Raw genomic sequence first — 23,814 nt, 5'->3', positions numbered from 1 at the left:
CTGATTGTCTTAAACCAATAAGATTCAATTGCTTTCGCTTATACACCTTCCTAGATTTGTTTATCAGTATGTATGTTTATTTTTGTACTGCTAATATAAAATAAATACACTTCATAAAATACTTGACGTTTTGTCATTTTTCATTCCATGTGAGTGATATGATGCCTACCACTTAGAGGACCTCAGATGATGCTAACCCAGAGACAACATACAGAACTACCACATTTTGCTATAAGTTTGATTGCATAATTGCTGTTAATAGTCTGTTTGTTTACGTCTTTTATTGATTTTTCTGAACATTTCTGCCATATGCACATAAACTGACAGTCATCACTGATAAGCTACTACTAAATATTGTAGAAAGTTAATTTTCTGTATAGATGCTTTGCAATGATTTGTATCGTAAAAAGCGCTATACAAATAATCTTGAATTGAATTGAATTGAATAATACAGATAAACGTGGTTTGATTTAGTCAGGAATGGGAGAAATTGTGATGACTAGGTATTCACTATTACATTGGTCCTAAAATTAGACTACATTTTCAGATGTGGACATGATATTTACATGCAAAATAACCCTAACAAAGAGAACTTAATAAATCACAAAATTCTGTGTTTAGAAGCAAGCAGGAGGAATTTTCATCCCCAGTGTATTATTGTCGCTCCATCTTTCTTCATCTTAAACAATGAATAACACATCTTTGAAGGGATAGTTCACCCAAAACAGAAAATTCTATCAATAATTACTCGCCTTATATCATTTCAAACCTGTAAGACCATTGTTCATCTTTTAAACACAAATCAATTTATTTTGATGAAATCCGAGAGCTTTCTGACCCTTCATAGACCGCAACACAACTGACACATTCAAGGCCCAGAAAGGAACATGAGGACATTGTTAAAATAGTCCATGTGACAAAAGTGGGTTAACCATAATGCTATGAAGCTACGAGAAAGCTTTTTTTGGGGCCTTGAACGTGTCAGTTGCATTGCTGTCTATGCAGTGCCAGAAAGCTCTGAAATATCAAAAATATCTTAATTTGTGTTCAGAAAAGGTCTTACGGCTTTGAAACGACATTAGGGTGAGCAATGAGTGACAGAATCTTCACTTTTGGGTGAAGTATCCCTTTATTTTTTATGTAGAATGTTATTAATAAAAGCAAGTGAAACAAGATCATAAACTGAAGTGACCTCTTTGAGACCTTTAATTGCTGTAGGTGTTTAATAAGGAGCAGCAGGATTGTTCACATTAGCCTGTAGATATGTGAATAAAAGGGGAAGGAGAGTTGAAGGAGAGTGGAGATTCCAGTACTGCTGCAGTGTTCATGAATAAATATGAGTAGATATGAATATGCATTAGAACATTAAATCGGCAGGCAATGACGAGATTTGGCAATATATGAGCCTGTGTTTGCACCTTGAGTCAAACAGAGCGGGACATCGATGATGAGAAGAACGGAAAGCGCGAAGAAGATGCTGAAAGTCAAATGGGAAAGAAAAAGAAACATTTGGCATGCTCACAGTTCTCCTTCCCAGCTGATGTGAGACAAAGAAATTATTCAAATGACCATGAACAAAAGTATTTAACATCTTTTTTTTCCTCCATTTATACAGTGTTGCATAAAAAGCAGCATGACATACAGAAGCTCTTGCTGCCATCCGTAGTCTCTCCATCTTCCCTTTAAAACACATTCATATTCTCTCACACTCGCAAAAACAGTCTTTGCCTAAATATTGTTCACTCGCCAGTGTGTGTTGTTCAGACTTTAACAGGGATGTGCTGTGCTATTGTGTTTGTTAGTTGTTTAAATCTGTATTGTGTTTGTGTTCTATATGTTTATTGACTAGGTTGTTGGTGATATGTTGATGATTTGAGCATCTGTATCCATGTTTGTGTGTGGTTTCACAGTCATAAAGATTTCCGCATATACTGCATTGGTCTTAATACGTCTATATATTTATATACCAGTTGTTTCAGGATGTGTAAATGTGCGCATTTGTCAGTCTTAAACAGTTCTGTCTGCACCTGAGCGTTTGCGAACCACCTGCTCCCCATTGACCTGGTCCACGGCGAGGGTCTCCACTTCCGCCTGGTGCCGAGCCGCACCTCCACCTGCTGAGGGCGAGCGGTGGATCCTATGCGCCACTCCTATATGCGCGTTAGCATGTGGATGGGGTCCCTCCCACGCTGGACTATTCTTGGGACTTGGGGGAACTGGGATGTGGGAGGGGCTTGATGGTGCAGGAGGTGTGGCCAAAGAAGCGATGGGCGGGATTACAGAAGGGCGTTCCCGCAACACCGGCTGAGACTCTACGGGGGCCATGGGCTCTCTGGCTTGCAGGAATGGTGTGGGATCTGGCATGGCATCTACCGAATCCCTCAGTACCACCCTGCGGCCATCTGTGGCGCCCAACCGGTACAGCTCCGTGTATTCAGAGTGCAGCGGCTGCGAAAGACTTTTGCGCATGCGTCTGCGAGGTGTCTCGGGTTGCCGGACGTCTTTGTCATTTCCCAACGCCACAGGAGCAGGAGGAGGGGTGGGTTTGAAAGAGCCAACAGGGCTGACGGAAGGGCTTATACCCGCAGCTCCCCCGGCGAGAAGACGTTTTTTGGTAGCGTGGAGCTGGGAGGTGAGGTAGGCAATGGTGCTGGCTCTCTGCTCCAGCTCTCCAGACAGGACAGCCAACTTATGGCTCTTCAACTTCAGCTCATCCAGGTACTTCTTCTCCCGCTCACGGATGGTGTTCTCCAACACCGAGATCATGGCGTTCTTCTGCTCCAGATCTCGCAGGAGCTCTGTGTTCTCCTGCTCTTTAGCCTTGAGCTGAGCCTCCAGCTCCTCACAGCGCTGGTGCAGCTCTCTGCAACGAGCTTCACCATCATCTGAGAGAGAACGAGATGTTAGGTTCAAACATTTAAAAGGATGCTACACACAAATATACATTTTATTCCAGGGCTCTTCAACTCCAGTCTTGGAGAGCCAGTGTCCTGCTGAGTTTAGTTTCATGTAGCCAGACCTTCAGACTGACGGCAGAAGGTCTGAGAACCTTGGCCGCTTTTAATGGTCAAGGACCAGTCAAAAGGGTATATGACTGACAGATAGACCAACCAATCATGTTTTGTTTTGTGCCGCGTTATGTTTAGGGGCGTGGAAGTGTTGCCACAATAACAGACTGGTGTGTTAAACTCTTGAATGTATTTCAGAGAGTCCATGCTGCGAACTTTACATATTTCACATACTTTTAAACATCCAGTGTTAAGTTGATCCTCTCATTAGCTGTGTTTCCATTAGCCTTCAAATTGCGCAAATTGAAATTGCGAATTGAAAATACACCTAATGGAAAAACATCAATTACACAAAAACTCTCAAATATTACAAAGAAGTTTTTATGCTCGCATTATGAGGTTTTTCAGGCAATTCAAAAAAGGAACATATCGCAAAACTGCAATGGAAACAGTTGTTGTTTTTTTCTCTCGCATTTATAGGTTACCTGGTGTACGTAAAAATCACATGGTCATTCTTTAATGTACTATAACCTCCAAGAAACACCTCAATGCATTGACGTGATGACTGAGGCTGAGACTTTAGCTCTAACACAAACCAAACACATCCGAATGAGCTTATAAAGTGTTCAATATTACTTGAAAGTTGAACGCGGGTGCGATAAATTGGGATTGTACTAATGTCTGCAGGACACTGGCCCTCCAGGAATGGAGTTTCACTTTCACTAGTACCTTTCACTAGTATCATCATTTGTCATCAGCCTTTTAAGATTCTTCTTTAGTCTCCAGTGCTATTTGTGTGCCACGAGTTAATGCCTATGCGGTGTTTTTTCACTTGTAAGTAATAATGATTATGCTTCCTTAGAGGGCACAAGGCAGCTGTCTATCTAGAAAGAGAAGCGTTTCACTAGGTTTTGGAATAAAGCTATTAATAAGTACAATGTCTGAAATAATATGTTAACATAAAGACATTCTGCAAACTGACTAAAACACTAGCCTGCAGAGGGCAGCAGTGAACTGTGAATCACACATCAATAAACCAATTACCCCTGCAGAACTAATGGCTATGAAACATCAAACCCTTTCCTATACAGGAGCACTCCACTCCTCCCTTAAGATCTGATGTTATGCTTTAGACAAACAGCATTTGTTGTATTATGGGAACAGTTCGTTTAGCTTAGCTCAGCATAGATATTATTGATTTCTACATAAATTTAGCTGGGTAAACACTTTGTAATTGCATGGATAATTCTGAACCATCTTACTGAAAATCACCTCATCATTAAAAAAAAAAAAAAAATGTACATGGGTTATGTCGGTCTTATAAATGTCTAAGATTGTTAAAGACATGCATTTAGCAGCTAAATAGGGTGTGGCTGAGATGGGCACCTCAGAGAGAGACTCCACACATTCATAAGGAGAGGGAGTGAAGGGCAGACACACAGAGACAGAGTTCCTATCTCCTGTTACACTGCTAATGGATGTGAAGGTTGGGGGAATAGCAATGTCCCTCTTTATTGACCTTCAGCTTTGCAACAGCCTAAACAATATGCACACAAGGGAAGCTTTGTCTCTCTCTCTCTCTCTCTCTCTCTCTCTCTCTCTCTCTCACTTTCTTGCTTTCTCAGTTTAAATTTATCGTGCTTCACTGGCATGACAAAAGACAAAAAGTAAACATTTGTAACTGCCAAGGCAGTAAAATAAAAAATAAAAATAAAGAAAGAACAGTATAGTAGTATATAGAGTAAAATTAGAGAATCAGAAATGTAACATGATTTAGCAAATGTAAAAAAAAAAAAAAAAAAATCTGGAAATTTTATCAAATTAATCAGAAAAATGCTGCAAATTTAAATTAGTGCAATCAAATAAAGTGAAACAACAACTTAATAGACAAAATGGCATATAAAAGTAGCATTTACAAAACACAATAAAATAAATGTCCTTTAATGTCAAATTCACATATTGAAGTTATCCGGTACACTTCATCTGAGATAATGAGGGTCTCAGTTTTGTGTGATCTCTCTAATAGTTATTAAAATAGACATGCAGAATGAGCTCATGTTGGAGACTGACTCACACTCTCTCTCACTTTCCCTGACCGCATCATTACTACTTAGCAATGGCCGCACCAGATAATGAGGTCATCATTAAATTCATACACAAACCCAGTTGGAGAGCAATAATACATCCACGAAACACACTCCAGCAAAGTCATCTGAGGTCAAAGCGACAGCTCCAGTATGAGAGTGCTTACACGTGAAACTGAACTTCATTCTTCACAATGATAATATGTGACCCTGGACCACAAAACCAGTCATACAGGTACATTTTTCGAAAATAAATATTTATTCATCATCTGAAAACTGAACAAATAAACTTTCCATTGACGCTAGTTTGCTAGGATAGGACTGAAAATTTGACCGAGATACAAGTATTAGAATATCTGGAATCTGAAAGGTGCAAAAAAATCTAAATAATGAGAAAATCATCTTTAAAGTTGTCCAAATTAAGTTCTCAGCAATGCATATTACTAACCAAAACGTAAGTTTTAATATATTTACGGTAGGAAATTTACAAAATATCTTCATGAAACATGATCTTTACTTAATATCCTAATGATTTTTGGCATAAAATAAAAATCGATAATTTTGACCCATACAATGTATTTTTGGCTATTGCTACAAATATACCCGTGCAACTTAAGACTGGTTTTGTTGTCCAGGCTCACATATCACATGTGTCACGGTAGAGAGACAACACAGATGTCTAATTAGCGAACGGTGGTGTAGTTATCTGTTACGGACATGTAGTTTAATGAGAATGAACCATCTGCTGTTACTCCAGTCGACAGAAAGTGCTGTTTTAAATTGGAAGAGAAATAATCTCTATTATTATATGATGGCTGGATTAAGAATGATGCTTGATCTTTGAAATGAGAGGAACATGATTCTCATTTGCAAAGTCTTTCATGTCATCTGTGAATGTCATTCCACATAAAACTAAATGTTTTGATGTATGGCAGTGGTGCTAGTCTGAAATATCATGGCTATTGTTAGGAACATGAGCGTGGGGATGTAGTCAGCAGGTTGCAGATGATGCATTAGCCGTTTGCATTAGTGCTGTATTAGTGTAGTCATTCATAATCTCATTTCCTGTGCTAGACACGAATCTGGCTCACATCAGCCACATGCACAAACACAAACAACAGCCTGTCCAACCATACAGACACTAAACAAATGTGAAACTAATTTATTACACACAGCTCTCTGCAATACTTGATTCTGACTAGTCAACTGCAGAAATATAATATGCAGAATAATCATATTAATCTAAAAACAAATATTGGGATATTGTTACAGTGTTTGTCATGGTGTTTTTTTCTGTTATTTTATAATTTAATTTAATTTTTTATTTTTTTGCTATTTTTGTGAGATAATACAATCATTTTTTAAATCCAAAATCAATATTTAATGTATTTATTTGTTGGACTTGTTCAATAAAGAGGATAATGTACAGTCTTTATCATGTAAAAAAACTCTCAAAGTCTCAAAGCCTTCACTGTTTTGCCTGGAAACTGCATGTCTGTGGGAACTGCGTTGAGCATTCAGACACCTAAATGTTTCATCAGTGCATTGTATGTTTGTGCCGACACTGAAAGGCCAACATAATTTAAACAGAGTGAAATTAAAAGGGAGAAAGCGGGAAATGTCAGTCCCTGTGGGCAGCAGGGGGTCTGTGTGTGTGTGTGTGTGTGTGTGTGGGTGTGTGTGCTTGCTGGGTGGGTTGCTGGTTGCCAGGTTACAAGACATGACCATGGTGGTATATGTGCGAAGAGGGACACAGTTCTCTTTCTTTGCGGGAAACAAAAAAGTCTTATTTACAACCTGCTGCAAAGAGGGGGCAATACAGTGTCAGATAAATAAAGAGACTGCCAGATAAAACAAGAAACTAAAAATAAATATGAACAGCATTTCTGGATGTTTCCATTTGGCATACCTCCTGCTGTTTGCATGTCCATCTGTCTGTGCGTCTACTAGGCTGTTAAGAGATTTCTTTTAACAGGTAAACGTGTGGATGACAAGCACTTTGACAGCATCCTAGCAACACCTGACACACACACAGCTCTCTTGCAAAAGCATTTTCTGAGTGTGAATGCAGCCACATATAAATCGTGCGTGAGAAATCTTACCTCCTGGATCAGAACTCCGCATTGTCAGCTCATATGTCAGGTCTGTGAAACAAAAGAGAGGAAAGAAGGAGTGGACAGGACGACAAAGGGAGGAGTGTAAGAGAGAGAGAGAGAGATATCAAATGTTAGGCTGGCAGCACGAAGCATCACACTACCTTAAATGACAACAGTTGAAGAACACATGACACAAGACATCACCTGAAACAGGAGGAGATCAAGAGAGTGAGAGCAAAAACAGAGAAACAGTAACACAAGAGAGAGTCAACCAAGGATAAAAGAGCATGTGGGAGTCAGTGGGACAATAAAATGTCTGTTTTGTTTCGTGGTTTTGCTTTGGTGATTTGTTTTGCTTTGCTTTTTGGCTGTGATGTTTTGTTTTGTGCTTTGATTTTGTGCAATAATGAATCACACTAATATTTTGTTTTGTGCTTTGATTTTGTGTAATATTTATTTATATTTATATATGTTTTTATATTTAATTATTTAATATATTGTTAAATGGAGAATGACCATGGAGACTGGAGTGAAGAGGGTTAAGGCCACTGAACGCGAAAATTCTGTTCTCAGATACCAATCATAACAAGAATTCAGCATCCTCTTCACTCTCAGAATACTCTTATTCGGTGCCTCTTGCCTTTTTGTACAACAGCAGCTGCACATGATCTAAGCTCAAATCTAATTGGACGGCCTCTTACATCGTGGAGTGATGGGGGAAAAAAATGTAATTGTACGTCATCTTAGATCGTGTATTGTTGGGCGGACGATATATTTTCTACATGTGTTTTGTATGCAGCTCATGGTGTTTTTATAACAACCAAGGATGTTAACATTCATTTTTCCATGAATTAGTTCAAATTATTCATTTTAACGATTCAATTGCCTCAATCTATTTGTGTCAATTGTTTAATAAAAGTTAAACAATGTCAAGTTTAATAAAAATTATTAGATTGTTTTATAATTGTTAATTTTATTTAAGTATTTTTTATTGTTATCGGCATCGGCCATTTTCAAAACCGATTTGCCGATAAAACCATTTTTTTTAAACGCGCGATCTGGCACTGATCCAGCCACCTCAGTCAGAGCGCACCACTCTGTGGCCTAGACTAAGCCCTGCCCATCGTCCGTCTGATTTGTTGGGAGTCACGAGCCTGGCCAATCAATACGGCTGGCGCGGCTGGAAATGTTCCGCTCTCACCAGTGTTTTAGCGACTTGTCGCTAGATTTAGCGACTTTTCAGCCCCCCTTAGCGACATTTTTTCGGAAAAAGCGACTAGCGACAAATCTAGCGACTTTCTTGGACAAACCTCATTTAGTCTCTGAGACTCTCTGGTAACTGTACGGCCGCACGAGCGCGAGGTCTCTCTTTCCCAGCGCGCGCCTCTCTCTCTGCATCTGCTCTGTTCAGCGAGCGCAGAGAGGAGCAGCACTTTCAGTTAAAAAAAGATATTCTGTTGCTTCTAACTCTTTTACATGTGAGTATAGCCGAAATCACAGCACAACCATTGTCTTTAATCATATGTGTATTTGATTTCATTAGACAATGTCGTGAATAGGATTTTAGTGCAGATTAATATCCTTGAGAGCTGGTTATGTATTCTTAATGGACCGCGTTTCAGTCATTATAATATTCATTCCGTTGTTTGTAAACAGAAACATTAAAATATAATAATAAAAACAGTTTTATTGCGAATTTGGCTGCATTAAAAATGCAGTATGTAAGCACAGGGAGGCAAATAAAAATACGACGCACTTACGTCATGAATATGCTAATTAACGTATGACATCATATAGCGACATTTAGCGACTTTTCAGGCGGGGTTTAGCTACTTTCCATTGAAAGAAGTTGGCAACACTGGCTTTAATATGGTAATTAAAGTATGTGATTATGTGGTGATATTTAGACATCAATAAGTTATCTCTCGAAGGTAAGAATGCAGTAAACATTCCTGAAGTTGCAATAAATCACTTCACTGAAGTTGCAAAACACCTAAATATAATCGATTTATGATGACAAGCCCCGTTCAGTTATTATACCGTGAATTCCCGTCAATGTCCGTCATTGCAGTGATATGCTTTAACGGATCATCACATCAGTGCTGAGATAGTGAAACTAAAACCTACTTCTCTTGTCCGTCATTGCAGTGATATGCTTTAGATAGATTATCAACACGAATGAATTCACTCACGTCTGCTGCGTTTTTTTTGTGTGTTGTTCACATAGCTTCACTGAACAGCGTCCGTTCCGTTAGGGCTCTTAGTCAAAAAAATTGCGCATATTTGGAGAAATATTGCTTTATTCTAACATGATTGCAAAATAATTTATCATACAGATCCAGAATTACCATTATGCAATTTTGAAGAGCTGAAAGGGCATCAAGCGCGAGCTCTGATGCCCTGACGCGACGCGAGCTCCCTATTCCTGATTTAGTTATCTCCCTCCGCGGCCGCGCTCTCTCATTTGACTAATAACCAGGATGCGATTTGCCGGGGGGGGGGTGGGGGGATTTCCCCCCTTCTGGTCTATGCATCCCTGCCTCTGCTGAATAACTTTTATCCCCGGTGGGTGATAAAAAAACATCATGCAAACCCGCTCTGACGTCCAGATCTGAATCAAATGATCGCAATACGCGATCCATTGAAGCGCATCGAAACAGTTAATCATTTTGCGACGCAATGGTTTAACTGATTCGGAGTTTTCAAAAAGCTCCGTTATGTTTCCTTGCTCGCTTTCTCAATGTAATTTGTTGTTTGAATAACCGTGGACAAAATCATTACAATTAATAGGCCTAACGTAGGCTTACAATGTTTTTATTAAACTGAGATCACACTAAATACAATTTCCGTCGTATTAAAAACATTTCATAAAATTTTTCAAAAGCATCCCCCCCCCCCTCTGTTTATTTCACAAATCGCACCCTGCTAATAACCCTATGCTAATAACGGTAAATTGTCAATAATCTCACATTGCACGTTTCTGGATGACGCTGTCCTGTATACTTCCTAGTTTGTATCGCCGTGATAAACAGTCAAACAAACATTTTACACATCAAAAAAAAAAACACTATTACAGTATGGGTTGTGTGTGATTTTAATGCAACTCTGGGTTGCAAATAAAATGCTAAATATAACACACACACACACACACATATATATATATATAGAGAGAGAGACTATTACTATTTTCATTATTTGTTCATTTGTTGCTGTTTAAATTTGCTTTAAGTTTTTACTTTGTTTATAGGATGCTGCTGGATGGATGCTGCCACTTTTTTATGTTTGTTGTTATTATTAATAGTAATTTTTGTTATTATGAACAGTTCTCAGAATTAAAGATGTGTTAAAATAATTTAAAGAGAGTCTTTGTCAGAGGCCTTTTTATTCTTAATTTTGACATTAATTTTTCATTTTTACACTAGACACATATCGGTTCAAAATATCGGTTATCGGTCTCCTTGATCTGTAATAATCGGTATCGGCATCGGCCCTGAAAAATGCATATCGGTCGATCCCTAAAAATTATTAAACATACAAAGATTGCATGTCTGTCTATAATAGAATCAAAATCAACTATAGATCACAATCGGAAGTTATTACAAGCACCCGATGATGGTTTAAAGTGTGTTTTGAGCAAAAACATTAATAATTACATAAATTTGGCTTGATGCTAATTGTACTTCTGTTTATATTTTAAGATGTTTTCGTGTAAGTATTATAGATAGTTTTTTGTTTCTGGTGCAGAACCAAACTTTATTTATCTTAATTTAATGCTGTATACTGAGAAGTGGAAAATGTCCACAAAATCCATATATGAGATACATATCTGAGGAAAAATGCATTGTTGGCCAGCACCACTTAGCATACAGGCGTGAATTAGCAGGAGGCGATCAATCGTTTCGCGTTCGGTGTGAAAGCACAGTTCATCGCCGATTCTTCTTGTTTTTTTTTCGCTGTGCTCTGTTTTTGAAGCGATTTTTATGTGAGATGTGAGGTGTATAGTGTGATATTAACTTTATTCTCACAATCCTAAACAATAATCCCTGTGGCACCATTTTACTCAAAGTAGAGAAGTGACCTGTTGACAGGACTGCATAAACTCGATGTGCAGTATGTGTTTCTGACAAAGTGCCAACGATTTGTGTTCATTTCTGATCTAGACATTTACTATAATGCCACCACAACTGACCTCAAGATGTCAACATCATTAAACTGACAGCCATCATGTAACACAATGGATTTTATGAGTCACATCCCAATCCCATCCTCCCCATCCGTCCTCTCATTTCCAGTCAAATTTTAATTATCTTCTGAATAAAAGTGGCAAAAATACAAAAATAAAATAAAAACAATACAAGAGTAACTAAATAAAATAATAGTAAATGCACTGGCAATGAATTTTCTTCATTGCTCAGCAAAAAATTTTACATAAGCAAGTAATTATTATGAGAATTTGAGCCATTAAATAAACGAGACTCCATTTTTCATGATTATAATGCTTAATTTACTGTAAACATTTTACAAATGAATAATGTATGTGTTTATGGATGCTTGCTTAGGTGCAGTTTTGCTGTAAGTGGCAGTCACTACATGACGCTCAGTGTATTGGCATGTGTGCGTATGCGTGTACCTGTGCAGTGCTGTTGTAGGCGGCGGATCTCAGCATGAAGGCCTTTCAGTGTGTTGGCATGGTCTTGTTGAAGGAACAGCAGGTTTTTCTGTGCGCTGTCCAGTTGATTCTCCAAGGTCACACTCACCGAGGCCATGTTGATGATGGTACACGGTCACACTCACATGTATAACTAAACTCACTCTCTCACACCTGCACACACACTAGCCTAGGAGACCTGTAGACACAAGAAAAGAAAATACTTGTCAGATATATAGAATACTCAGCCTTCTGGCAGTTATCAGTCATTATAACTAAAAGTTACATTAGTCTATTACACAACTAGCTCCAAGGTTATTGGAGGACGTTTTACAAGAAATTGCTATTTCAGTCTTTCTACTTCAAAATTTCTCAGTTAATTTAATGTGTTACTTGCTGTTTCTTCTTTGGAATTACTCGTGACATTTACTTGCAATTTCTGAATGAAATTGGTTTCTGCATCAAATATGTTTTTAGTGTAGCTGGCTGATTATAAAACTGTATACTATTTTTTTAAACAAGTGAATATTAAAGTAATTAAAATATTTTAAAATAAATAATAATATTCTTATTTTATATACTATAAATACTAAAAATAAAACACCACAAATAAATTTTTGAGATAAAATATGCAATTTTCTAAAGCGGTGTTACTACATTATTACTGATTATAATGGAAAGTTTTATGTGTATATATAATTATGAATAATACTGATCTAATAACCACAAACTAATACAGTCTATAGTAAATTTCATCGTTGTCAAGCACAACAGAAGTAAAATATTATTATTGTATGAAACACAAAACGTTTCACACAAAAAGCACCTCAAATTTCTTTTTATCTAAAAAAGAATTTGACTGTAGTCACATTTTTGCAGTTCACAGATTCAGTGCTGCCACAGACACAAGTGTATTATTTCAAGATATTTTAGGACGTCTAATTCAGATCTGACAGGTACTGTAATAGGGACATTTTCTGAGTGTCATTCCATTAAAAGATATCACTTACAGCGTCTTTAATTAAACCTCTTCTGAGACATCAACATCAGGATATCTGCTACTCTGCAATTCCCAGAGTACATGACAAAATACAAGTAATTCAACATAACACCAAATCACTCTTTCTACTGGCACGTGAGGTCACAATTCACCAGCGGTGGCTGTGTTTGTGTAATCAGGACAAGCTTCTATAAAACTGCAGATTTAAAGTCAGTGCTGGATAAAAATGCACTCACATGAGATGTTTACAATGGAGTCACAGCCACATAGTGAGGTCAGGAGACTGTCATGTAGTGCTTAATTTATTAATGTACATTAATGCATTTATGTTGTTAAATTGTTTTATTAGTATATCTTTACCGAATTAACGTTCCTCTCTCTGAGAGGACAAAGAGCTATATTTATCTAATGACAGCATAAAGGTTTGACATTACGTACTGTGTTTCAGATGAGGCAGAGAAGCAAGGGAGAGTCTGTAGATACTGTATGTGGGAGTATTGATTTAAGGGGGTGAACACTGGGCTGATTTCCACAGACCCTGCACTGCTTAGGGATCATCCCCCATCCCAAAGCGCTCTTAAAGAGGTCATATCATACATATTTCATTTTTTCCCCTTTATGTTTTCTGATCCACTTAAAATTTAAGTAGGGCTGGGTGATATATTGAATATTCATGGTCTATCACAATAAATGTGCTGGTGAATGAAATTGAGCAATATTTTAATAATCAATGATATAGTGTCTTTTTTATCTAACCATTATAGTTCCCTTTTTATCTAGCCATTAATTTTCTGTGATCAGTCTTTGATTCTGTCTTGTCTCACAAGTAGGGAAGTGTTGAAATATGTTTTAATAGCCTCATTTAGAGTAAAAACAGTATTTGATTGATTAAGTTGGTTTAAATTATTCATTTTAATGAATCAATTCAGTTCTGGTTCAAGTTCTGCCTCAATCATCACTCTAACGTGTTCACAGGAATCTCTGTATTGCATTTGTCATTTATTTAAAATTTAAATTATCAATATAAAATATACACTATGCACATTACTGTTCAAAAGATTTGAACAAAAATGTTGTTATTTTGAACTTTATTTCAAGGAAATCCTGAAAAATGTATCACGGTTTCTACAAAAAACGCTTAAACACTGATAGCCTAATGCAAAAACTTTCTCAGTTAGCATAAGAGTCTTTATTAAATAGATTTGTAGAATGTTTCAAGGTTTTTATAAGTTAGGTTTAGAGTCTTTTTTAATCAGATTATTATTGTGCATATTAAATGTTTACTAGACTAAAAGTGCATTTTCCTCGTGCTCATTTAAACAAAAACTGTGCTGATTTTTATGGTGCATATATTGTGATGATCAATTATTTTAAAATGTTTTGTTTTTTTTACTTTCATGCAAATCCTCTGGTCATGAAATTTTGATGAGTACCTTAGCTTAAATAAAGGATATTTTTAGACAGGCAGTTTTGAGTTTCACGTTTTGAGTTCTGAAAGTTGATCAGGTACACCAAACTCTTGTCTCTTATTTAAACGATCAAGGAAAATTCAATTTCTCATGATATGTTCCTTTTAAAAAACACTTTGGCCCAGCCTAATAGATCATATTCCAGCTACAAATATACTCGATTGTGGGCTAATGTATTAATCTAACACCACGTTTAATTTTTTTTTTAATTTTTTTTATGATTTTAAAGGAAGTTTAAAGATAGTGTCTTCTTAATGAATTCTTTGGTTTGTTTTTGTTTTTTCTCATAAAGCCCTGTGTAGTTTAAATTATTAACAGAGAACTTAGGCAGACTCTCTCCTCTGGGTGCACTTCCTCCTATCATGATAATGCAACACAATAAAACTGACAAAACCAGCCATTCAGAAAGACAGAAGAAAAAGGATAAACACATGAGATAAGAGAACGCCTTGCGGGTGTGTTGAGGGTCGGCATTGCTAATCATACTTCGCATTCATTCTACTATATGATGAAAAAATGAGCTTCCTGCTTTCATGCAGAAAAACGTGATGCTACAAAATGTGAAAAATGTTCCTGCGGGAGCAAACTGCAGCAGTTTCCAAGTGAAACAAAAAGTGGTGTAGAAGTGCTGCAATTTTTTATTAATTTTATCAATTAATAATGTAAGTTTTACTTACATTTAAAATCTAGGGATTATGGTCAGGGTAAGCGTTAGGAAAAAATTAATTCCTATTGGTTGTGTTAAAAATTTATAAAACACTTTAGACTTTTAGACTTTATAAGAGAAAATCAATCACTTTTAATGACACTCTGTGGACATTTCATCTAGACACTGCAGTGATTCATACGGCAACTTATTTCAGGCTTGCAAAAACATCCATGGTCATGTTTTCCTTGTAAGATCAAGTATAAAACGAGAGAAAGGAGCAGCCAAAAAAGGTAGTGTGGTCAATCAGAAGAGAGGAGCAGATGCCTTAAATGAACCTTCACTCTGTCAGACTGACCACAGCCCTCCACCAGACAGACACAACAAAAGGAAGGGAAAAGCAGCAGGCTGGATTCGCTCTAAAGTCTGAAAGGGAAAACAAAAACACTGTGGGTTTCTGAAAACAAAAAAAAAAAAAAAAAAAATATATATATATATATATATATATATATATATATATAATATATATATATATATATATATATATACACAAATATTTGAACAGTGTGGATAAAAAGAGGGTAAGAGATGTTCGAAGTACACTACGAGTCAGTGGAACTCATGAAAAGCCTATGAGCATGAATGAGTAATGCCAGGCTGTGCTGACGCTGGGTGCGGCACAGAGAAGGCAGTCAGTAGACTCTGCCCCGCTCTTTTATTAATTCACTTGCTGTCGTCCCTCCTCATGTGTCTTCTCTCTTTTTCTTGCTATCTCCATTTCTCCTCATTCATACAGTATATCACGCAATGTTAAGATTTACAGAAACAAAGAAACACACTACCAACAAACAGGGTTGGGCAAAATTCAGAACTGAGAAAAGACTCACTTTCAATTTACAGTGAGAATATAGTAAGTGAGAACCACAACCAACAGAAACCTGAAAAAGTTTTTTTTTAATTATTATTATTTTTTTAAATGACTATTTATTACTATTTCTATTTTGGGCCAGATTTACTAAACATCAAATTAGCATTAAAGCGCAATTCCATAAAAAACACAGATGGGAAGGGAAAATTCTGCCGGTGATTAACTGACAACGCACATATTAAAGAACACAGACACAACATCTCATTTGCATAATAACAAGTGCAATCTACCAAGAGCAGAGCAAATTACCACCTGCTTTAAGACATGCTTTTTTTGGCCATTAAATAATGTCACAAATTCCAGTGAATGGACAAGCACAAATCTTAGTAAATCGTGTTGCGTGGTACATTTAAATACTCTCTTCCCATAGGCAAGGCAAGTTTATTTATATAGCACATTTCATACACAATGGTAATCCATAAATTTACAGATCGAAAGGGAAACTCCTACAAATGCATATTCAATATGAGTTGCAAATATAACTGTGTCCATGCCATTTCAGCGCTAATTTCCCACTGAGTGTCTTTAGTAAATCCTAACATTATTTTTTACGCCAAATGAGGGTTTGTGCTGGCGCAAGCTATTAGTAAATTTGGCCCTTTGTCACTTAAATTTAATGCCCAGAATATTGTGAAACATTACAATTTAAAATGACTGTTGTATATTTAAATATATTTTAAAATGTCATTTATTCCTGTGATTGCAAAGCTGAGTTTTCCGCAACCATTACTCCAAAAGATTACAACCATTACTCCAGATTGATCTACAATGATGCTCAATATTTTTATGGAAACTATAATCCGCCCCAACCCCCCATCTCATAATTGAAGTGTAAATTCTTCGGATTACATCGTTGTCCAGTATTGTACTGTCAGCAATTTATAAAAACGTTTTGATAATTGTAACATACATATTTACATTAGGGCTGTCAAATGATTAATCACGATTAATCACATAGGCCCAAAAAAAAGTTTTGTTCCTGGTATATTTATTATGTATATATAAATAAACACACATGCATGTATATATTTAAGAAGAATATGTTGTGTTTATATATAAATATATTTATATATAATAAAAAATATAAGAATATAAATATATAAATGTATATACATGTAAATATTTTCTAAATATATAATTTATGTGTGTGTATTTATATATACATAATAAATATACCCTGTAACATACATATATTATGTAAACAAAACTTATTTTGGATGTGATTAATCGTGATTAATCATTTGACAGCCTATTATAAAAACATTTTGATAATTGTAACATACATATTTACATAAATAATTATTCAGGTACATGTGTAATAACTTGTGATGTCTTGGTGTTGTCTGATGCAGATGCACTCAACAAAGCGTTCTTACTATATACTGTAAACAACATGGACGTAGTGTCCGTGACGTCACCTGTAGGCGTTTTTTTTTTGAAGCCTAAAGTAGGCGGATGACTTGGCAGTGCGTCACTCCCGGATAATCGAAAATAGGCAAAAAGGCGAGAGTTGGTTGCTGAAACCATGCCCAGCTATCTTGACGGTGGTGTCACTCAAGTGGCCACGCCCTTAATTATGCAGAATTTTAAGGATGAGTTTAAATGGATGAGTTATAAAAAAATTCACCCCCCTCACAGTTGTCATGAAGGGCAAAATCAGCTATATATAAAAAAAAAAAAAAAAAATTTTTTTTGAACCATGCTGTAAACAAAACATTGTTTTTTCTGCTGTAAAGTTGGGCATTTTAAATGGGAGTCTATGGGATTTGACAAATTACAGTTTAGGTCACTTCCGTGTTGGCCTGACACAGTTCTAACCAGGACATAATTCGAATTTCTGTAGGCAGGATTCGCAGGAATTATTTTAATGATATTCTAATGGGCCGCTTTGTGACATCACAAAAACCCGGAAAACAACACTGTAGTGCAAACGAGCCATTCGTTGTAGTTCTTGAAAAGGGATTTTTTTAAAACTAAATATCTCCCTTTGGAGTGGACTTTGAGTTTTGCAACTTTGTAGATCATTTTATGCCCAAACATGCACACTACATACTGACTAAAATTCAAAAAGTGAAAAAGCATAATTCACACAGTACACAAAAAGTGAAAATGCTAATTCACATAGTACACAATCCTGACACAAACACAGTAAAACTCCATATGACTTATATACACACATCCTGAATCATTTTTTTCAACCATTTTGTAGGTGGACACTGGACACCAACACTCTTATAACATCAGTTGGGTGTCATTAATAGCGTGATCTGATCTCTCTTTCACAGCACAACACACACAGACTTTTCACACAGTGAGAATGACTTTGCCACGGTCAAACCTGCTGTGCTTGTAAAGATTAAAAAAAAGGGTTATGCTCAAGACGGCAGCTACATAAAGGACAATGATAGATGACCTCCATTACTTAAAGATAGAAAGATAGAGACTATGAGGCTCTGTGGAGCAGGCAAAAACTATGAATAATTTATGAATAAAACACAAAGTGAGGCATATAACGAGTTTGTATGCCTACTATGAGCAATACCAATATTAAGGTACAACTGCAAGTGATGATGTCATCTATAGTGAATCACATGAGCATTTCCTGAAACAAGAGAGCTTCCCAGCAGCCATTATGACATCATAACAACATCATACTGTAGTGTAGGTATTAACATAAATAAATGCATGAACTCCACAAGAATGTATAAAACCTGATGATCATGTTTCCCAACATGTGAGATAATCTGTACAATGAGACACATGATCAATGTCACAAATATATTTCTTTGATTAGTGGCCTTGAATTAGTGTAGCATCTGACATTTATTTATTTTACATTAGAGTATTTCTTTGTTTTATTCCTTTGTTTGTGTTTTCACATTCTGCTTATTTTCTGCTTTAAATTAGACTCTGAATTCCAGATGTTGTAGAAGGAATTTTGTTCAACCCAGGCTCATCGGAAGAATGTGCCTTTGCCGACATTTGTGAAATGATATTACATTGCTTCTTACATGTTTTGCAAGACTTCACAAAGTGAAATGTCCAGTGAGTGGCACTAAAAGAGTGTTCAGTTGTAATCTGTAATCAGCAATTTTATATTTAGGCAAAATAAGAAAAATGTACACATCTCCATTCTGTTCAAAAATGTTCACCCCCTTCCTCTTAATGCACTGTTTTTCCTTCAAGAGCAGGGGTAGGCAACGTCAGTCCTGGAGTGCCGATGTCCAGCAGAGTTTAGCTTTATCCCTAATTGAACACACCTGAACAAGCTAATCAAGGTCTTTAGGATTACTAAGGCTACAGACAAGTGAGGTTTTTTTTCATGGTTGGAGCTAAACTCTGCAGGACATCGGCACTCCAGGACCAACGTTGCCTACCCCTGTTCTAGAGCATCAGTGAGCATTTGAACCTTCGGTAATAGTTGGATATGAGTCCCTTAGTTGTCCTCAGTGTGAAAAGATTGATTTCGAAATCATACATTGTTGGAAAGGGTTCAAATACACAAAAATGCTGGAAAAACAAAGGATTTGTGGGACCTGAAGGATTTTTCTGAAGAAAAGCAGGCAGTTTAAAGGGATAGTTCACACAAAAAGGAAAACTGGATGTTTATCTGCTTACCCCCAGGGCATCCAAGATGTAGGTGGACTTTGTTTCTTCAGTAGGACTGTCCACTGTCACTTCCGGGGCTTGATCGTGCCTCGTCAGTGCTTCCTCGGGGCCAACGGCCCAGGTTTTTTGGCACGACGAAAACCTTGGGCCAAAGCTGTGACTTATTTCTGATTAGTTTTCTGATAACTTCATTGTTGGTAAAATTATGGGGTTGCATGACGTTGTTCCTGAGAGGCGTGTAAAGGGCGGGTTTTAGTGAAGCGCAGCGGAGCTTCTGGCCCGACAGTGGAAACGCAGTGCTATTTTGGCCTGGTGCTACAGGTCCGGGGCTATTAGCCCCGCCCGGCCCGTTTAAAGCACTTGCTTGCACTGGCCTGACAGTGGAAAAGCAGCTAATGTGTCGTCACAAGCCGCAGGGTTTAATTTGGATTTGTCTGTGCATGTTTTTTTTTTACTCTCATAGATTTTGTTGCCATTGCCAGACTGCATTCATTCTTGTGTTCTACTTGTGTTCCACCTACATCTTGGATGCCCTGGGGGTAAGCAGATAAATATCAAATTTTCATTTTTGGGTGAACTGTCCCTTTAACTGTTCAGGACAAACAAGGGACTCATGAACAATTATAACTAAACAAAAACAAAAAAAAAAAAACACAGCTGTGGATCATTCAGTTAAAAACACAGTATTAAGAATTATTACTAGGCTATTATTTTCTCTTGTGGACTATATGTAAACATCTTTTAGGTGAAATATCTTATGCAGGTCAGTACTAAAACAATAACATGCATTTTGTGTGATCCCTCTTATTTAAAAAAAAAAGAACATTTTGCAGATTCTGAAAGGGGGATGTAAACTTTTGACCTCAACTGTATGAACACACTTGTTTGTAGTGCAAACAGTTTTACCATTTAATAACTCTTTATTAATCTGTAATTGCCCATGTATTTATAATTTGTGTGAAACAAAAAAATAAATATATAAATGTTGGCGTTTTGCATGTATAGGTACGTTTGTAGGTATCTTAGCACAAAGCCATCCTGTTTGACGTTTACCGCACACTAGTCTGTAAATTCACACAATATTTCAAAGGATAACCCTAGTATAATAATCAAATCATAACACACTTATTTATAGGCTGATGAGGCATCAAGTGAGCATCAGAAACAAAGTGCACCCAATCACCATCTGTGTCCCGCATCCAACTACTTACCGTAAATTAACCATTAAATCACAGGCGCTGGGAGCATTGACCATCCTTCAGAAGTGATATTCCACGGCATACGTGAAGACTCACTCCCTCACCCTTCCTTTAGGAGCCATTTACGGGCTGGTAGACATTTTAGAGTGCTGATGCAGACATTTGCTCTGATCTGACTGATGCTGGTCCCTACAGTCAGAGGGTGAGGCCTCCCCCGCCCTGCTCCACATGAGACAAAAGAATCCCCTTGACATTAGTACTCAACTCTGTTGTTTTTTCCCCGTATTATTGCTCACACTCTCCCTTAAAAGCTCTCATTCTTGTCCTCCAAATTCTCTCTCCTTCTCTTGCATTAATAATCAATGAGCTGCAGCTTTAGAGGAGACTATAAACACTGTTATATCCTAGTCCTGATAGTCACATCACACATACACACAAACATGAAACATCCAATATCCAGTGCTTCAGTATGCAGTCACACCCACTACATACTCCTGCATGATGTAAGCTAGTATGATGACATATTATGCAGGGCACAAAAACAGCAGCAGGTTAATAGCAACTGATTATCAGTTATTATTAGAAACGTCACTACTTTTCGGTTCTATTATTAAATAACCACTTATTAAATAAATGAAGACCACAAAATCGTGATTAATAAAATGTGGGACTTTCATGGCAGCATCTGATTGGCCAGTGCACATCAACACATGCACGTGAGAATGGCTGGGGATGAGCAGGATCATAAAAGGCACCTGCATTGCGGACAGCGCAACAATCAACAAACCACCATCCTAAAAATGAATATAATTACACCAGAAGACATTTAAAAGCTTAGGGACACAAGGATGTGTTGCGTTTTTACTCAGAACCTGTAAACAATCCAAACACGACAGCACGTGTCCTAAACAATATTGCATATGCATCTGCTAGACAGAATGAATAGATTTTCAAATGAATGATTTGAAGCAAATAAATGTTAACGCATCAATAAAAAAAAAAATAATACAAAAAAATAATCGACAATGACGTAAAAGCGGTTGGTTTTCTAAATATTTAATATTCTAAGCATGATAAATAAACAGAAATGATCTAAAACTCATTTCGCACAACTCTCGTGACATCCAAAACAATCAACCAGAATGTGTCAATGTCATCTATATGCCACTTTACAGCACCCATCTTCACAATCGTCTCTAGTTCCTGTCATAATAATCAGCCACCGGCTGATGATCTCATCCGTCCGAAAATACGCAACAAGCAGTAAACAATAACAACCTACATCAATGCAAGTGCTAAACTGCGTTCTTAACATATACGAGACAGTATTGTTTTCTAAAACAGACAGTGCAGTAGACTTTCTTTGAAAACATCGCTTGTTTGTTTCAGTCAGCGGCTCGAGCAGGAGCAGGTGCAGCTGAGATGAGACCTGCCCCTGAGCGCGCTTAACACCGGGAGCGAAGCGCAAGGAGGCGGCCGACACCTACCGGGTTGATGGGCTGAGATTAGTGTGTGTCTGATGTGGAGATGGGCTCGGTTCTGCTGTACGCGGGCTGTTGAGAGGAGAGATATGCTGGGTTTGGTCTCCTCGCTGGAGCAGAGAGAGAGAGGGGGCTGTGTCTGACATCTCCCGGAGATACAACACTAAATAAAGCGGTGCATGCCGGGATACTGAGGAAAACACATGCGCGCACTTCTGAGGGCCTCTGGCGCAGGTGAAACGCACGTAACTTACACAAGTCACTCTGTTTTCGTCTTAATGTTAGTGCAGTATTATATGTCTTATAGATGTAACGTTAGTGATATCTGGTGATTTAAAGTCGATGACGAGTTAATTGTGTCAACCGAAATGTAGGCTATTTGACGCAAAGCGTCATCACTATAGAAACATGATGACGTTTAGCGTGCGCTAGGTTTACAGGTCTGCGAGATGTCATTATGTATGACTATGAAAATTAAAGTTAATATAGTCCTCAATAGATCAGCTGTATCCCACATGAACATGTGATTTGAGAATGGAAAATGTATATTATTATTTATATTATTTCTGTTATTAGAAAAGTTTAATATTCATCAAACAAAGTGGAGTGGTTAAAAAACCCAAATTCTCTATTTCAGTTCCAGGCAGCCCTTTGAGGTATTGAGCAAATAACATTTTCAAAAAGAAAAAGACCGGAAGAGTGTTTATTATTATTTTTAATAATAATTGTTTTATGAGCTAACAATCTTTTTTAACAAGAGGGCTGACAGTCAGTGTGATGTTTTTTATTTTCATTTCTTTTTGAACTAATAAAATGAATTGCAATGTTTGAACAAAAGCGTTTACCAAATGTAATTATATTTATGATATCTTTATAGCTAATGTTCTCAGTTAGAAATGAAAAAACAAACAAACAAACAAACAAAAATTCACATAGTTGACAGAGTGAAAAAAGACCAAATCGACTGTTAGACTTTTAGCTATTTTTTGAAGACATAACACAAAAAAGTTGGCAAATTAAACAGTTTATAATATCTGTCATAAGTAATTCAAAACATTAGTTATGCTTAGCCCTGTATCATTAGTAACATATCAATAGTTAATTTATGAAAATGCATTATAATTCTATATATATATATTCAGTGTTCATTAATGTTACATTTCCTTTTTCCTGTTATTAACATTCAATAACAACAGTCAATAAACTTAAACTTCAACACTCATTTTAACCCTCATATAATACATTTCTTACTTTCTTATAATAATGGTCTTTCACATATAAAACAAACACATTTTAGGCATGTTTTCAGTAGTCTTTAGAAGCTCTGCACATATAGCCTTTAAAAGGAGTTGTATTCCTGGACACCATAACTGTTCATAACTATTTAATATGCCAAGTTAATGTTAGCTATTTTTTCACTATACACAATAGAAATCTTGTTTTAGTTAGTGTCTGATCATGAGAACATGAGGGGGTTCTGCTTGCCAAGATATAATCTCCTGGATTAGTCAAATTATAACAGCCTTCAAGTGCAGACTGGAACTCCACCAAGAGGAACATTCCACAACAAAACCAATTTGTTTGAGTGAAGCCTCTGCGTTTTCGGAAAACACAAAACAGACGTGTCCTTCATAGTCAGATCTCTC

The 23,814-nt window shown here is 36.9% G+C and overlaps 1 protein-coding gene across 2 annotated transcripts; it reads right to left on the bottom strand.

Moving 5' to 3' along the window:
• Positions 1-1,178: 1,178 nt before the first annotated feature.
• Positions 1,179-22,515, bottom strand: LOC109080060 (coiled-coil domain-containing protein 92-like). Of its 2 annotated transcripts, XM_042729013.1 has the most exons (5): positions 22,175-22,515; positions 20,700-20,906; positions 11,819-12,035; positions 7,195-7,236; positions 1,179-2,885 (listed from the first exon to the last, which is right to left on the bottom strand). In XM_042729013.1, the coding sequence occupies exons 3-5, from the start codon at positions 11,952-11,954 to the stop codon at positions 2,008-2,010; spliced, it is 1,056 nt and encodes a 351-aa protein (XP_042584947.1). In that variant the 5' UTR covers positions 11,955-12,035; positions 20,700-20,906; positions 22,175-22,515; the 3' UTR covers positions 1,179-2,007. The 2 variants fall into 2 exon arrangements, with proteins under 2 accessions (XP_042584947.1, XP_042584946.1); XM_042729012.1 differs by lacking the exon at positions 20,700-20,906 and having other exon boundaries at positions 22,175-22,514.
• Between the last annotated feature and the right edge of the window lie 1,299 nt (positions 22,516-23,814).

Source organism: Cyprinus carpio, chromosome B8, assembly GCF_018340385.1.
Source record: "Cyprinus carpio isolate SPL01 chromosome B8, ASM1834038v1, whole genome shotgun sequence".
NCBI lineage: Eukaryota > Metazoa > Chordata > Actinopteri > Cypriniformes > Cyprinidae > Cyprinus > Cyprinus carpio.
This window is presented reverse-complemented; position numbering and strand designations above follow the sequence as displayed.

Excerpts from the sequence above, each read along its gene's own strand:
- LOC109080060 (XM_042729013.1), bottom strand. The coding sequence starts at position 11,954 with ATGGCCTCGGTGAGTGTGACCTTGGAGAATCAACTGGACAGCGCACAG. Across the intron at positions 7,237-11,818 it reads CCTACAACAGCACTGCACAG|ACCTGACATATGAGCTGACA; the intron begins GTACACGCATAC and ends TTTGTTTCACAG. Across the intron at positions 2,886-7,194 it reads GCGGAGTTCTGATCCAGGAG|ATGATGGTGAAGCTCGTTGC; the intron begins GTAAGATTTCTC and ends GTTCTCTCTCAG.